The sequence below is a fragment of the Dendropsophus ebraccatus genome, chromosome 1 (assembly GCF_027789765.1).
Source record: "Dendropsophus ebraccatus isolate aDenEbr1 chromosome 1, aDenEbr1.pat, whole genome shotgun sequence".
NCBI lineage: Eukaryota > Metazoa > Chordata > Amphibia > Anura > Hylidae > Dendropsophus > Dendropsophus ebraccatus.
This window is the reverse complement of record NC_091454.1, coordinates 197,533,031-197,550,884: the sequence shown is the minus strand read 5'-3', so window position 1 is coordinate 197,550,884 and position 17,854 is coordinate 197,533,031. Positions and strand designations below refer to the sequence as shown.

The 17,854-nt window shown below is 44.5% G+C and overlaps 1 protein-coding gene across 2 annotated transcripts; it reads left to right on the top strand.

The window, feature by feature from the left end:
• Nucleotides 1-470: 470 nt before the first annotated feature.
• Nucleotides 471-16,653, top strand: LOC138784395 (peptidyl-prolyl cis-trans isomerase-like). Of its 2 annotated transcripts, none has more exons than XM_069959985.1 (5): nucleotides 471-624; nucleotides 13,837-13,867; nucleotides 14,573-14,661; nucleotides 15,240-15,412; nucleotides 15,637-16,653. In XM_069959985.1, exons 1-5 carry the CDS (start codon nucleotides 556-558, stop codon nucleotides 15,788-15,790), a joined length of 516 nt encoding a protein of 171 aa, XP_069816086.1. In that variant the 5' UTR covers nucleotides 471-555; the 3' UTR covers nucleotides 15,791-16,653. The 2 variants fall into 2 exon arrangements, with proteins under 2 accessions (XP_069816086.1, XP_069816156.1); XM_069960055.1 differs by lacking the exon at nucleotides 471-624 and adding an exon at nucleotides 13,146-13,220.
• The last annotated feature ends 1,201 nt before the right edge of the window (nucleotides 16,654-17,854 follow it).

Sequence of the window (17,854 nt, the reverse complement as noted above, 5' to 3'; positions counted from 1 at the left end):
GAAATACCTTGGCAGACATTGACATGTACGTTATCTTAACCAAATCCACGCAGGACCCGGCCAACACCAAACATCAAAATAATATTGAAAAATCAGAGTCGCAATTGAACGCCATTAAAATTTTGTATTGCTATTTAACATAGCAGACAGAATTGTGTAATAAGAGAGGAATGAGGACGGAGTCAAACCAGGGATTGCCCCTTGAAACAATGGACTCCAGGGGGCTATTTGGAGCTTGAAGAATAGAAGTTTAGTTGTCAGATGTCTGTGAGGTTACTGAAATAGCTCTGTGTTCATGGTGTTCGCTCCCCCTCGTCCTAATCACACAGCATTTGGTGCTACCCACAATATATCCAACAGGATTAGAAGGGGAATATACTGAGCTGGTATCAAATATTCTTGGGTTCTTTGCTCCAGGGGGAAGGGGAGGGAGGTATGACATGTTATTGTGTGTGATTGACAAAGCCGGCACTACTATGTCTATGTATATAAGGCAGTGGACGCTCAGACCCCAATGCAGCATCTCGGAGACTTCACAAGGTGCCAGAGCTCAGCATGGCCAACAAACGGGTATTCTTTGACATAACGGCAGATGAGATCCCTCTGGGCCGAGTGGTGATGGAGGTACGATACGGATATTTTCTGGGGTATATATGTATACTGGGATATATATGTATTTAGACATGGGGGGGCAGGGTTTACTTCTTAGAATAAGTTGGACACAGATTGTATATGAGTGGGTATACTGTGTAGTTCTGTATATTTGGCTGTGTTCTGTATGGTAAAGGGGTATTCCCATCTCAACCAACATAGTTCAACTTGTAGGGCTCCTCAAATTAAATATATTTGCAAGCATTTAGCAATTTTGCCTCTTTCTCTTAATATGTCAGGCTGCAATACATCTATCTATCTATCTATCTATCTCTATCTATCTATCTATCTATCTATCTATCTATCTATCTATCTATCTATCTATCTATCTATCTCCTATCTATCTATCTCCTATCTATCTATCTCCTATCTATCTATCTCCTATCTATCTATCTCCTATCTATCTATCTCCTATCTATCTATCTCCTATCTATCCATCTCCTATCTATCTATCTCCTATCTATCTATCTCCTATCTATCTATCTCCTATCTATCTATCTCCTATCTATCTATCTCCTATCTATCTATCTATCTATCTATCTATCTATCTAATCTATCTTTCCACATATATAGTAAAGCTATGTTAATACCAACCAGACCACTGCTTTTAGAGCAGAGTGGCGGTCGGTAACCTAGACAATAAACTGTCAACAATGGATTTGGATGTCAGTCACTTCTGCAGTATGGTGGGATGTAGATCTGCAAAAGAATTAGCCTTATGGTTATTTAAAGGGACCCATCTATGTGGAATCAGTGGGAATATGTAGTATGTTACTTATCTGTAGCAGTTTTTTCCACCCAAAAAAAAAAAGACTGCTTGGAAATTTTCCATGACTTAAAAAGTGCTGAGGAAACCCCACTCACATACAGTAGATGTGCATTGTCATCAGATGTGATGTATATTTAATTGGGAATTGGCACTGAAATCCATGTCAAATCCAACTGGTGTAAACATGATACAGCAATGTTTTCAATAATTTATATAACCCCTCCCTAAAGAATGGGGCTTGTCTGAGCCGGAGCTCTATGCCTTCAGGCCTCGTAGCTGCCATAGTCTGCCCATATGCTAGTTCTATGGGCCCCACCACACGCCAGTGGTCAGACAGCCGACTGTTTCCTCCTCTGATCGCTCTGTGAGGCTATATTCACACTATGTAAAAGTACGCCCGTTGTTACCATCGGCATCAACGGCCGTACTTTGTGCAGTGTGGAACACTACCTTTACTGCTATGGGATCCCGGCCGGAGCGTATACACGTGGTATACGCTCCGGCCGGGATACCATACCGCGACGCAAAGAACTGACATGTCAGTTTTCTGCGGCCCCAATTCAGTGAATTGTGGCCGCAGAAAGACCTGTCAGTTCACACAATGAATTGAGCGGCTCAGGCCGCTTGCTTCATTGTGTGCTGTGTGAAGTTCTGATGCGGGCGCGCACTGATGCGCCCGTATCAGAACACTGCGGCCTAAAAGATGATCTTTGCAGAGACCGGCTGGTCTCTTACTTAGTGGGAACATAGCCTGAAGATGAAAATTATTTTGAATCAACAGATTTGATTTAATTTGATTTGATCTAGAAAAATCCTGTATGACACTGTGCAGGGTAGTAGCATCAGTACAGTATAGGACGTGATGGACAAGGCAGGAGATGTGCGGCTGTATAGGGGAGTAGTAGTAGTACAGTATGGGACATGATGGACAAGGCAGGAGATGTGCAGCTGTGTAGGGTAGTAGTAGTAGTAGTAGTAGTACAGTATGGGACATGATGGACAAGGCAGGAGATGTGCAGCTGTGTAGGGTAGTAGTAGTAGTAGTAGTAGTACAGTATGGGACATGATGGACAAGGCAGGAGATGTGCGGCTGTGTAGGGTAGTAGTAGTAGTAGTAGTACAGTATGGGACATGATGGACAAGGCAGGAGATGTGTGGCTGTGTAGGGTAGTAGTAGTAGTAGTAGTACAGTATGGGACATGATGGACAAGGCAGGAGATGTGTGGCTGTGTAGGGTAGTAGTAGTAGTAGTAGTAGTAGTAGTAGTACAGTATGGGACATTATGGACAAGGCAGGAGATGTATGGCTGTTTAGGGTAGTAGTAGTAGTAGCAGTAGTAGTACAGTATGGGACATGATGGACAAGGCAGGAGATGTGCGGCTGTGTAGGGTAGTAGTAGTAGTAGTAGTACAGTACGGGACATGATGGACAAGGCAGGAGATGAGCGGCTGTGTAGGGTAGTAGTAGTAGTAGTAGTACAGTATAGGACATGATGGACAAGGCAGGAGATGTGCGGCTGTGTAGGGTAGTAGTAGTAGTAGTAGTAGTAGTACAGTATGGGACATGATGGACAAGGCAGGAGATGTGCGGCTGTGTAGGGTAGTAGTAGTAGTACAGTATGGGACATGATGGACAAGGCAGGAGATGTGCGGCTGTGTAAGGTAGTAGTAGTAGTACAGTATGGGACATGATGGATAAGGCAGGAGATGTGCGGCTTTATAGGGTAGTAGTAGTAGTAGTACAGTATGGGACATGATGGACAAGGCAGGAGATGTCCGGCTGTGTAAGGTAGTAGTAGTAGTACAGTATGGGACATGATGGACAAGGTAGGAGATGTGCAGCTGTGTAGGGTAGTAGTAGTAGTAGTAGTAGTAGTAGTAGTAGTACAGTATGGGACATGATGGACAAGGCAGGAGATGTGTGGCTGTGTAGGGTAGTAGTAGTAGTACAGTATGGGACATGATGGATAAGGCAGGAGATGTGCGGCTGTGTAGGGTAGTAGTAGTAGTAGTAGTAGTACAGTATGGGACATGATGGACAAGGCAGGAGATGTGCGGCTGTGTAGGGTAGTAGTAGTAGTACAGTATGGGACATGATGGACAAGGCAGGAGATGTGCGGCTGTGTAGGGTAGTAGTAGTAGTAGTAGTACAGTATGGGACATGATGGACAAGGCAGGAGATGTGCGGCTGTGTAGGGTAGTAGTAGTAGTAGTACAGTATGGGACATGATGGACAAGGCAGGAGATGTGCGGCTGTGTAGGGTAGTAGTAGTAGTAGTACAGTATAGGACATGATGGACAAGGCAGGAGATGTGTGGCTGTGTAGGGTAGTAGTAGTAGTAGTAGTAGTAGTACAGTATGGGACATTATGGACAAGGCAGGAGATGTACGGCTGTTTAGGGTAGTAGTAGTAGCAGTAGTAGTACAGTATGGGACATGATGGACAAGGCAGGAGATGTGCAGCTGTGTAGGGTAGTAGTAGTAGTAGTAGTAGTACAGTATGGGACATGATGGACAAGGCAGGAGATGTGTGGCTGTGTAGGGTAGTAGTAGTAGTACAGTATGGGACATGATGGATAAGGCAGGAGATGTGCGGCTGTGTAGGGTAGTAGTAGTAGTAGTAGTAGTACAGTATGGGACATGATGGACAAGGCAGGAGATGTGCGGCTGTGTAGGGTAGTAGTAGTAGTACAGTATGGGACATGATGGACAAGGCAGGAGATGTGCGGCTGTGTAGGGTAGTAGTAGTAGTAGTAGTACAGTATGGGACATGATGGACAAGGCAGGAGATGTGCGGCTGTGTAGGGTAGTAGTAGTAGTAGTACAGTATGGGACATGATGGACAAGGCAGGAGATGTGCGGCTGTGTAGGGTAGTAGTAGTAGTAGTACAGTATAGGACATGATGGACAAGGCAGGAGATGTGCGGCTGTGTAGGGTAGTAGTAGTAGTAGTAGTAGTAGTACAGTATGGGACATTATGGACAAGGCAGGAGATGTACGGCTGTTTAGGGTAGTAGTAGTAGTAGTAGTAGTAGTAGTACAGTATGGGACATGATGGACAAGGCAGGAGATGTGTGGCTGTGTAGGGTAGTAGTAGTAGTAGTAGTAGTAGTACAGTATGGGACATGATGGACAAGGCAGGAGATGTGCAGCTGTGTAGGGTAGTAGTAGTAGTAGTAGTACAGTACGGGACATGATGGACAAGGCAGGAGATGTGCGGCTGTGTAGGGTAGTAGTAGTAGTACAGTATGGGACATAATGGACAAGGCAGGAGATGTGCGGCTGTGTAAGGTAGTAGTAGTAGTACAGTATGGGACATGATTGATAAGGCAGGAGATGTGCGGCTGTGTAGGGTAGTAGTAGTAGTACAGTATGGGACATAATGGACAAGGCAGGAGATGTGCGGCTGTGTAAGGTAGTAGTAGTAGTACAGTATGGGACATGATTGATAAGGCAGGAGATGTGCGGCTGTGTAGGGTAGTAGTAGTAGTAGTAGTACAGTATGGGACATAATGGACAAGGTAGGAGATGTGCGGCTGTGTAGGGTAGTAGTAGTAGTAGTAGTAGTACAGTATGGGACATGATGGACAAGGCAGGATATGTGCGGCTGTGTAGGGTAGTAGTAGTAGTACAGTATGGGATATAATGGACAAGGCAGGAGATGTGCAGCTGTGTAGGGTAGTAGTAGTAGTAGTAGTACAGTATGGGACATGATGGAGAAGGCAGGAGATGTGCGGCTGTGTAGGGTAGTAGTAGTAGTACAGTATGGGATATGATGGACAAGGCAGGAGATGTGCGGCTGTGTAGGGTAGTAGTAGTAGTAGTACAGTATGGAACAGGATGGACAAGGCAGGAGATGTGCTCCTGTGTAGGGTAGTAGTAGTAGTAGTAGTAGTACAGTATGGGACATGATGGACAAGGCAGGAGATGTGCGGCTGTGTAGGGTAGTAGTAGTAGTAGTACAGTATGGAACAGGATGGACAAGGCAGGAGATGTGCTCCTGTGTAGGGTAGTAGTAGTAGTAGTAGTAGTACAGTATGGGACATGATGGACAAGGCAGGAGATGTGCGGCTGTGTAGGGTAGTAGTAGTAGTAGTACAGTATAGGACATGATGGACAAGGCAGGAGATGTGCGGCTGTGTAGGGTAGTAGTAGTAGTACAGTATGGGATATAATGGACAAGGCAGGAGATGTGCCGCTGTGTAGTGTAGTAGTAGTAGTAGTAGTACAGTATGTGACATGATGGACAAGGCAGGAGATGTGCGGCTGTGTAGGGTAGTAGTAGTAGTACAGTATGGAACAGGATGGACAAGGCAGGAGATGTGCGGCTGTGTAGGGTAGTAGTAGTAGTAGTACAGTATGGGACATGATGGATAAGGCAGGAGATGTGCGGCTGTGTAGGGTAGTAGTAGTAGTAGTAGTACAGTATGGGACATGATGGACAAGGCAGGAGATGTGCGGCTGTGTAGGGTAGCAGTAGTAGTAGCAGTACAGTATGGGACATGATGGACAAGGCAGGAGATGTGCGGCTGTGTAGGGTAGTAGTAGTAGTAGTAGTACAGTATGGGACATGATGGACAAGGCAGGGGATGTGCGGCTGTGTAGGGTAGTAGTAGTACTACTACAGTAGGGAACATGATAGATATTGCAAGGTATGTGCAGCCATGTAGGACTAATAGTAGCAACCACCATTTTGAGAGACTCATTAAAAATTAATCCCAAAATTTTAGGATTCCTAGAATTGTCAAATTGGTAAATTTAGATCAAAGTGATTCCTGCTGAATCCATTTGTCTGTCTGTAGCCACATGGCCACCAGTACAGTACTAACAGTACATGCACCCCTGCCTCCACCTGTTACCCAACATCACAGACTAGACACATCAGTCACGCTCCCTCTCCCCGACTCACACAGAGGAGTCTGGCCGCACTTTCTAGTAGAGCTTTACTGTTTACATAGGAGAGACTTAGGGCGATTCCATCATAAGTAACAGGGGATAACTGGGATAGTTACATGGCCGCTGTTAATTTATGAAGCAGCTGTCCAGAGGCGGCCTGCCCATCCTTCTGTGTCACAACTCACTCTGAAAGCATCCCCTGTGGAATGCATAAGCATTGAAGGAGGAACAGCTCATAGAGGCGGCTTGTTCTGTACCGATTATAGGCACAAAGTAGTCTTTATGCTTGGGGCAACTTTATAATCTGGTTTAAAATATAGTGAGTGGAGTGTACCACATATTATACCGCCGCCACATAACACTGCTTTGGCTTCCAGGGCCCACTACGTACATAGAGATAGGCAGAAACTGGAAAAGCTCTTTAGTATAGCCGTCTGATGTGACGTTCTCGTCCTGTATACGCTGTAGTTACAGGACTGCGGATGTCACCATGTGCCAGCAGAACCAGTAAGGTCTAATACTGGGTCTATTGAGGTTACTGAGTTCAGCGTACGTCATTGCTCATTCCTCAGAGCCATTTAGTCCACTATAATCTATGTCTAATGTAACAGATGACATACCAGGGGGGAAATCCCACTATTAGGCTCCGATTACACTAGAACTGCTTGTCCTAATCTGTGTCCAATATTTGCCAAAACTGTGAGGACATACCAGACCGGCATACAACATACTAATAAAAATTCCCACCCTCACTTTATTTTTCAACTCACGCGGTATGTGATATCCCCATTAGGATAATGGGTATTTAGGATCCACCAGCAACAAGGGAAATGACTCCTGCCTGTCCCTTTAAGTACTCTTTTAGGAGTTTAGGTTCTTTTGCACCCAAAAATAATATAAACGATAAGAAGGCTTTTTGATTTTTTTTTTATATTAATATTATTCTGAATTCTCAGAATGTTTCAACATGAAATCTCAGTGGGCTGTTTATTCACATGCTGTAATGGTTGTCTCCCATACTATATACAATGCATATATGATTGTTCCCTCTCCCATCACCACAGTCTGTAACATTTCCTCAGTCTTCTCCTTCTCCATCTTGCTACTCGGAGGGTTCTTCTCAGTCACTGCAGTCTGCTGTGTGACATCTCAGATAGGAATCAGCTACAGGATCGGGAGCAGCCAACATGTACTTACACGGGGATCCACCGGTAGAAATCCAAGGCTAGCACACAGATTTGCAATTTAAGTGCTGTGGATCCACACCAGGATTATCCCCACCGTCACTCGATGGGGATAATCCTTGGCTTTTCTGCGCAGCATCCATGGGCAATAAGTAGCATACTACTTAACCCTGTGGCAGTGCCGTGCCAAAAATGAATGACATACTGATACCCATGGGAAAGCCACTTACACAGAGAGAAGCTGAAACAGAGGACATTGTTATCAGAATCCATAAGCGAAAGGGGTTAACCCAATGTTAAGTTATTGGATAGGGGGTAACTATTGGGGGTATGCCTATCATGAAAACATAGGTCAATTGTCTCTGAGGGAATGAAGTAGATATTATTCCATTTATTCTCTGTAGGACTTCCGAACATTATTGAATGCTGAACTCGGCTACGTTTGGTGGCTTTATTGGGAGTGGGACTCCATTCACTTAGGGGCCATTCATGACTGGTGGGGGTCCTAGCTGTGATCCTGTACATAAGGGATAACGTTTAGAGATGAGCACAACTACAACATGCTCGAGTCTGATCGTTCGTCATTTGAATACCGGTGACTGAAGAACTTGGATGCAGCCCTAGGGAGTCTGGGAAACCATGAATATACCTTATGGCCTATAGCGGTATCTATGTTTTCCAGGCCGTCATAAGGCTGCAACGCTTGCTCCTCATTCTCCTGCCCGCTGCCGGTCCTATTACACGCGCCAACAGTGAGCAAGATGGAGCAGGTAAGAGCCGGGGGCTGCGGAAAGCTGCGAGGGGGCTGCCCGGGCGATCAGCAGATCATCCGGGCAGCCCATAGGAGACTCCAATCCTATTACACAGAGCGTCATCAGCAGATCGTTGCCAGGCTGATCGTTGGCGTTTCAGCCTGTTGAAAGACAACGATCAGCCGAAATTGTGCATGTGGGCTGATTGTTGTCTTCTATGACACTAAACAATTATCGTCCGTTAAGGCCGATAATCGCTTCGTGTAATAGGGCCTTTATACTAATATTGGGATAACCCCTTTAACTACAGAATTCTGTAAGCCACTGACAAATAAAAGGAGTAATAAAATAAGGTTAAAAGGGCAAAATCCAGATATATCGGTGGCTTTTTATATTTTATTGCTAATGGTATTGACTAGTGAACTTGCCCTTTAAGGACATATTATAAGGGTTCTTTACCATGGTATTATGAGGGTTTTTTTTTTTAATTCTAGGCACCTACATAGGAAGTAGAGGAGTAATCTCAGTAGTCACTTATCTGTATCATACCATGCTATGGCGGTCTAAGGGTAACATACATGACATGGAGACCACCCACCGCCCATAGAAAATAGGAATAAGACAAGGCTCTATGTAAATGGCTTCATTATCTAATAATAGTCTCCATGTCTGGGACAATGATCCATAGCGGCAGGACTTATTACAAAGTCAAATGTGTGATGAGGACCATGCCAAGCGCTCTAATTCCTAAAACGCTTCAGAAGACAAATAAATTTCATCCTTTCAGCTCAGCTAACCTTTATCGGGGATATCCCCATAGCTGGCTAAGCCTCGAAATAATGGAAATACATTCTTTTCAAGGATCAAAGGCATGTCAGCCTGAGCCGTCTGATACCTCCACCTCTGCTATCAGTTACACAATGCTAATAAATTGTAAGCTCCTGGGCACAGGAATCTGATCCCTCCTTCTCTTTCATCTAATTGTGTCTCCTCTGCGTTTGTAGTCTATAATACAAGCGGATGAGGTATAGATAAACTATGAGAAGGGCTGAGAGGGCTGTGGATGTTGTCGGCTAGATCGGGAACATGACCCCGTATGACTACATGAACATATGGGGGTTTATATATAAATGTTTAAGCATGAACTGGGATGCCCTCCTCCTTTAGTGACATAATATACTAATGAAGCCTTAAAAGAGGATAAAGAAGACTCTACAACCTATTGTTGGTGTTTGCTCGATATAGGTATCAGATAGAACGTGCAATGGTATAGGAGCAGATGTCAACTGATTAAAAGCAGGGACAAAGGAATTACGTCCCAAATCTGACTAATCCCCAACCAGCCGTATTGGAGCCGCTTTAAACTCTTACTGCCCTCAGCATGCCTCATTACAATCCGAGGATTAGCCTGCTAGCAGATCAGGGGTTAAATTATAGCTGCCCCCATACAGCTAGCATACGTTTCTATAGCATCTCTATGTTAATTCGGAGTTCTCCAGGTATCACAGACACCGATAGGTCAATTGGCTTCCGATGAAGCCCACTGGGGACAGGGACTGGTGTAAGTGATCGTATCTCTATGAGCGCTGCAGTAGATAGCAGAATAATAGGAAATAATGAAATAAATAATGACAGCGTAAAATATCTCTGCAGTGAGCTGGTTGCTGCCTCTTTAGTTTACTGCAGGATTTAAGCTGTCGCCCCAGGGATGCTGCTGCTGCCATGGCACGAAAGCTGTCGCTGGGAGGAGTTATGACATCATGGTGTGTGGGAGCAGAACGCAGGACTGTAAGATGTGCGAGTATCTGACACAGAGACAAAGCGAGACACCCAGGATATATCATCACCAGGGAGACGACAAGCCCCTCAGTGCTCAACCACAAACCGGGGCAGCTGTAGGATTAAACTATATGGGGAATTGTATTAGGAGCAGTAACCCAATGCAAACCCAGGAGCAATTCCAATAATATGCAAAGTCTGCACAAGAACCGCATACTGTACTGAATACCTAATTGCACATTGCTATAGTCTATGCAAAAGTCCATTTACAAAATACAGACCGACATATTTTGTATCTTTATTTTGCATTACCGTGTTTCCCCGAAAAAAAAGACGCCCCACCTACTCTACCATCTAACCTAAAGTAAGGGATCCCCCCGAAAGTAAGGCACCCCCTACTCTAAATTAGGGCACCTCCCCGAAAGTAAGGCGCCCCCCCCCAAAGTAAGGCCACCTGTTGCCACCCCCCGCCGCCATCCAGAACTCACCTAATCCCCTCGTGGACTTCCGAAACCATCACCGCAGGCAGCCTGGTCCATGGCCCCCACATCCCCCACACATCCCGCTGACCATCGTCTCCCGGGTCACAGAATGGCCAGTGCTACTGAAGTTCATCTCGGAAGATCTTCATTTCTGATGAATTGGGATGCGGGCGAATAAGTGCACACCCGCATCCCATTTCCACAATGCACACAATGGAGCGTGCAGCTGGAGCTGCACGCCCCATTGTGTGAACTGACATGTCTGTGCGACCACTATTCAATTAATAGCGGCTGCACAAAACTGACATGTCAGTTTTTCATGCGGCCGCTTAGAATCCCGTCCGGAGTGTATACTATGTGAATACACTCCAGACTGGATTCCATTCATGCACATACAACATATGTATTGTATATAAACCACGGCCGTTGTTGCAAATTGTAACAACGGTCATGATTTATACAAAACATATATTGTGTGAACATGGCCTCACACAGTGCTCTCTGCTTCTACCTCTATCAGTGAAAGGAACTGTCCAGAGTAGTAACAAACCTTCTGCTGCTCTGGACAGTTCTTGACATGGACATAGGTGTCAGCTAAGAGCACTGTGTCAGACTGGAAAGAATACACCACTTCCTGCAGGACATACAGCAGCTGATAAGTACTGGAAGACTGGAGATATTTAAATAGAAGTCATTTACAAATCTGTAGAAAATTCTGGTACCAGTTGATTTGAAAAAATAATGTTTTGCTGGAGTACCTCTTCAAATGGTTATAGGACAGTAATAATTGCAGGAATAAGGTTAGGCTGCGTGGAGCACAAATGAACCAGTTGGCTTTGTCAATAGTATTTCACACTCACTTATAAAACATTTCTCAGTCCTGCACTGTCAAGGACTGCTGGCATATATTAATATGGAGTAGACGCACTGATCCCTACTAACAAGGTCATGGAGATTGGATCTAGGACCAAGTGCTGGATTATGGATTACTTAGCAAGCTTCCATTATTATTACACAAACAATGCACAACATATATTGGAAAACTGTACAGCTCTTATATACAATGAATGTGACGTATATTTACGGCAACATGCCACTAGGGGAGTTCAGGGGGGGGTGCTCTGAACCGTTGCGATCCCCAATGCTATATGCAGCCAGGGACCGCGGCTATTAGCAGGCACGGCCAATTGTTGCTTCCGCTAATTAAGACTGTTAAATGCAGCTGTCAAACATGACAGCTGCATTTAAAGTCCTCCATTTGCCTTTCCCTGGGGTCCATTGGCTGGATCCACCCGTGGGATGCTCCCTTCTGCTTACCGGCCCGGGACTCAGCGTCGGAATGATGCTGATCCCGGCTTGGTATTCTATTGATCTGGTCTGCAGCAGACCAGACCATCAAAGCACCGATCTCATTGATCAGTGCTGTATAATGCAAACTACACTGATCTCTATGAGTTATATTAGAAGTCAGGAGACTTCTCATTAACGAATAAGTTAAAAAAAAAGTTTTTTTATTAATAAAAAATCCCCTCCCCTAATAAAAGTTTGAATCACCCAATTTAAACAAACAAACAAACAAACATGTTTGGTATCGCCGCGTGCTTAAACACCAGAACTTTTAAATTATCAAATTCCTAATCTTGCACGGTAAACGGCCTAAGCGCAAAAATCAGCAAGATTGCGCATTTTTGGTCGCATAAAATCCAGAAAAATTGTAATAAAAAGCAATCAAAAAGTCGCATATGCGCAATCAAGGTACCGATAGAAAGTACAGATCATGGCGCAAACAATAACACCTCACACAGACCCATAGACCAAAGGGTAAAAGCAGTATACGCATAGGAATAGAGCAAGTTTAAGGAACGTTTATTTTCTGTAAAAGGTTTTATTTTTGTAAAAGCCATCAAATAATATGAAAGTTATGCAAGTTGCCTATCATTGTAATCGTACTAATTTGAAGAATATATATAACATGTCACTTGTGCCATAGGATGAACGGCGTAAAAACGAAAACCCCTCAAAAAGTATTGTGTGTTTTTTTATTATTTATAATTTCACCGCGCATATAATTTTTTTCTGGTTAGGCAGCGTGTTTTATGCAAAAATTAAGTGTTCCATTGCAAAGTAAAATTAGTGGCTCATGTCGGTCTGTAGGGGAAAAAATACAAGTGCTATGGCCTTTTAAACACGAGGAGGAAAAAACGAAAATGCAAAAATGAAAATTGGCCTGGTCCTGAAGGGGTTAATTGCAAACCACACCTGAACTGTAGACAAGAGTGGTGCTGTCTCTGGAAGAAAGTGGCCATGTTTTTGTAGCGCTGGATAACCCCTTTAATATTGCTCGTGCTTAATGTGAGTGGTCTGGGCTTATGGCTGGGCCTTGTTCATTCTTTTAGTAAAGGTGATGATTTTATTGGTATTGGCTTTTATTAAAAATACAAAAGTAATTTTTTATTTTTAATAAATTGGCCACTGATGTTTTTAACTCCACTAACATCATGAAGGGAGATTTATCAAACATGGTGTAAAGTGAAACTGGCTCAGTTGCCCCTAGCAACCAATCAGATTCCACCTTTCATTCCTCACAGACTCTTTGGTAAATGAAAGGTGGAATCTGATTGGTTGCTAGGGGCAACTGAGCCAGTTTCACTTTACACCATGTTTGATAAATCTCCCCCATGGTGTCTGTCTCAGTTAATTATATAAGGGTTAGTAATAATCAGTAGATCTCTAAAATCCCATCTAAAGGTGTGCCAAATTTACCAAGCAGAATGACCCCCTGTGATAAACTTGGGGCATATTTAGATTGCCTAAGTTTACTGTCACTTATTAGACAGGGTTAGTAAATCTGCCCCACTAATACAAAATACAGAAACTGAAATACCCCTTTGATGGGTCATTACCATGACACAGTGGCACCTTAGATGGTGTCAGAAATATGTGTAAATGTAGTGAGAGCAGCATGTGTGGAGAACTGCCCAGAGGAGTAGCAAATCCCCATAGAAAAGCTTTCCTGCTCTGGACAGTTCCTGACATATTCACAGGTGGCAGCAGAGAGCACTGTGTCAGACTGGAAAGAATACACAAATTCCTGCAGGGCAAACAGCAGCTGATAAGTACTAGAAGGCTTCAGTTTTTAAGTAGAAGCAGTTTACAAATCTGTATAACTTTCTGGCACCTGTTTATTTGGAAAATAAATCTCTGGAGAACCCCTTTAAGAAATTAGTGTTTGTAAAACTCTTTTTCTGCATTCTTCAAGACATTAATCTGAATATAATGTAGATAATATGTGTTGGACTAATCTGTGTTCTTATCGTTCCTCAGCTCCGGTTTGATGTAGTGCCCAAGACTGCAGGTAAATGACTCGTTGTACAGATGTACGTTGTACAGATATACTGTCTATAGATGACTGCATGACATGGTCCCCGTCTAGTACATGGTATACATAGGTGGAGTTGATCATACAACTTTTAGCCCCAGAGCTGCAGGACAATAGCGCTAAACACATATGACTAGCTATTGGCAAGTCCCTCTCATTCCCATTAATGACACTTGACGCCCACATGGATTGAATTGGCCCCAGCAGCCGCTTTATTAACCAACATTATAAAAATACATGCATTTTTTAACCTGACCTCACCCCTATGAGGTCACCCATTACATAAACAACCTCACAGACATGAAGGAGGTCCTCGAAGGCACAAACCAGGTGAAAATGTCTGAGGCCCCCCCAGTGCGTACATACTACCCTCCCCCCAATCCTAACCCAATCACCCACCTGCCATACCCGTTTGCCCCCAAATCCCTAATAACCTGCCCTATGCTGACCCTCCCCTTATCCTTCCCCCTTTTCCTACTAACCCACTTCCTTCCTATACAACTGATAACCCCTTAACCTCACCCTTCCGGTAATTTCCATTCCCACCAAAGCCCATTCACGCAGGCCTCCCCTAAGCCTATGCCTCAGTCCGACCTGTACTGAATACACACATTACAATAGTTTAATAAAAGTTTATTATAACCTTTAAGTGACTTACTTGTTTTTTTTTTTCCTTTGCAGAAAATTTCCTTAAACTCTGTACAGGTGAAGTTGGCTATGGGTACAAGGGCTGCACTTTCCACCGCATCATCCCTAACTTCATGTGCCAGGTAATGACTGTGGCTTAGTAATTCTTATATACCTACTATATTCTTTAAGGGTTTTTTTCTGCCTCCTGTAACCAACTTCTTGCTGCTGCTGTACACTCTAGCTTGGAAATCAAACACAATGTGGGAGGCTCCTGTAATTGTCTTCTGCGGTGGGTCTGGTATTCAGTGGTTGGTAACAAAAGTCATCTGGTTGGAAACAAAACAAAAGACAACCAATGAATCAGGGTCATGGACACTCAAACCTACCTGACACTGGCAGCCACATTTAAAGGGGTATTCCCATCTCAACTAATAAACAGTATACCTTGTGGGACTTGTCATGTATTTTTTGCACATACAATCCTTTAGCAAACTTGCCTCCTTCTCCTGATATGCTGCCGTTGCCTAGGTTACCAACCACCACTCTTCTCTAACAGCAGTGAATACATAGTTGCTCAATTACAGACCAATTTTACCTAATTTTGTTATTGTAGATCAAAATGTGCTCCCCAAAGTCTTGACTTAGGGACTGCGGCTACAGCACAAGTATTACATACTCTCACCCTCTCACCCTTATTTTTGTCTGCCCTTCACTGCAGGGTGGCGACTTCACCAATCATAATGGTACAGGTGGTAAGTCGATATATGGTGGGAAGTTTGAAGATGAGAACTTCATCTTGAAGCACAGCGCTCCCGGAACGCTCTCTATGGCAAATGCAGGACCCAATTGTAACGGGTCTCAGTTCTTCATCTCCACCATTAAGGCGGACTGGTAAGAAGAAAAGACTAGGATAGGAATGGGGAACCTTCGGCCCTCCAGCTTCGCTTTGGCTGTCCAGGCATGATGGGAATTGTAGTTTTCCAACAGCTGGAGGGCCGAAGGTTCCCCATCCCTGGCTAGGACATCATGAAAGAGTTTTATAACTGTATTCTTTGTCATCATATCTTGTTCCGTTAGTCTCCCCCCCTAATCCACCCCTCTCATCTCGTCCGCAGGCTGAATGGTAAACATGTGGTGTTTGGCAACGTAGTAGAGGGCATGGAGGTGGTAAAGAAGATGGAAAGTTATGGTTCCAACAGTGGAAAGACCAGCAAGAAGATTGTTATTGCCGACTGTGGTGTTCTAGAAGAGAACCCACCCACTGCTTAATAACCATCCCTTAAACCTCACATTACGCCATACACTGATATACACGACTTTACTGCATTCAACATGTAAAATAGCTATGAGGCCTCTCAGCAACACATGTTCTCTCTTTACCGTGTGTCCTAATATGGGACATATCATCATTAGAGATTAGCGAACTTCGAGCACGCTCGGGTTGGTGCCATCCTACCTACCGGTGGCTGAAGAGGTTGGAGGCAGCGCTATGGAATCAAGGAGAATATGGATACGGCCTATGGCCTATGGCTGTATCCATGTTTTCCAGGATTCCTTAGGGCTGCATCTAACTTCTTAGCCACCGGTTATCAAATTTTGCAAACTTGGGTCTGGACAAACCTGAGCGTGCTTGAGGTTTGCTTATCTCTAGTCATTATCTCATACTACACTGTAGCATTACCTACTACTGCCCCCTACTGCTCAGTCATAGAAGATGATCATGTAGTAGTCATTCAGGACTTCTATTGCTTATTAATAACTTTTTAGGCTATGTTCACATCTGTATCAGAAGAAAAGAACACTACTGCATTCATCCCAATTTTTCTCCTAGCCCTATAGTTGCCATGGTGTCCATAGTACAATGTGTCACTGTTTCAAGGGGTCCGTTACTAATGGAAACCTCAAAGCAGATGTGAACAGAGTCTTACAGGTTTGGCCGCATTTGCATTCAGGACTTACACACATGCATGGCGCTGAAGAACCGTCGTAGCCTTCTTACTCCCATCCTCTCGCTGTATGAAGAGCGAAATCTTGCAAGTCTACTGTTTACGTCCGGGAGACCCATCTCAGGGTTCTTTCTTATTTAATGTTTATTTGAAGTTTAATCTTATAAATAAAATGCTAAAATATGGTGCAGCGTTTCCTATATGTCATTCTTGCCTGGAAACAGATCATCACATTTTTTTTCTAATTTTAAATGTAGCTATATTTATATTTTAAATCCTAAAATTTTTTCAGTTTTCACACTGACCACTGATAGCCTTATTGTCCTGTAGAGACAGCGTCTCAGCATTCTCCCCTTTATTATCAACCCTCAGCCCCCCAAACAACTACCTGACCCCCCCCCCCCCCCCCCCAACCATGCAGCTACCTGTCCCCCCCCCGGCCATACAGCTGCCCGACCCCCCGGCTATATAGACAGCTACTTGACCCCCCAGCCATACAAATAACTACCCAGCCCCCCATTGAGAGTTCTTAGCAGAGCGTCCCCCCCAGCCATACACACAGCTCCCGAGCGCCCCCCAGCCATGCAGACAGCGACCCGACCCCCCAGCCATATAGACAGCTACCCGCCCCCCCCCTCAGCCATTCAGATAGCTACCCGACCTCCCCCCAGCCATACAGACAACTAGCTGACCCCCCCAGCTATACAGACAGCTACCTGACCCCCCTCCCTAGCTATACAGACAGCTACCTTACCCAATCAGCTATATAGACAGGTACCCGACTCCCCTTCCCAGCTATACAGACAGCTACTCATCCCCCTCCTCAGCTAAACAGACAACTACCCGACCCCTCCCAACCCCTCAGCCATACAGACAGCTACCTGACCACGGTGCGGTGTGGGTGCCGTCATGATGCAGGAGAGGTAAGGAAACACACCACTGCAGAAGGAGGGAGGCCAGGGCCACTCCGACAGACAGACAGCACACAGACATTTCACCGTTAGATGTGCTGTCTGTCTGTCTGCTGTGCTGTGTGCTGCCTGTCTGCAGGAGTGATCCTGGAGTGATGTGCCCTTTCCAAACGCACAGATCACAGAGCATGCCCAAAAAACTCTCCCATAAAAGTAATTGAGTCATCACTAGACTTCCAGTTCCCATCGTACACATGGCCTCTGCCTGGAAATATTTTTGTTTATAAAATAGCTAAAAACTGTACAGACCCAGCGCTCCTTAAATAATTCCTCATAAGGTTTGCTATGCAATTTATTCAGTCTAGGCAATGCTCAGCCATCCATAACATCACAACAGGCACTTTCTAGATTTTTGGATCCCTATGAAGAATTTACACTGATCCACGATCCACGTACTAATGTGGTTCTTTTTTTTT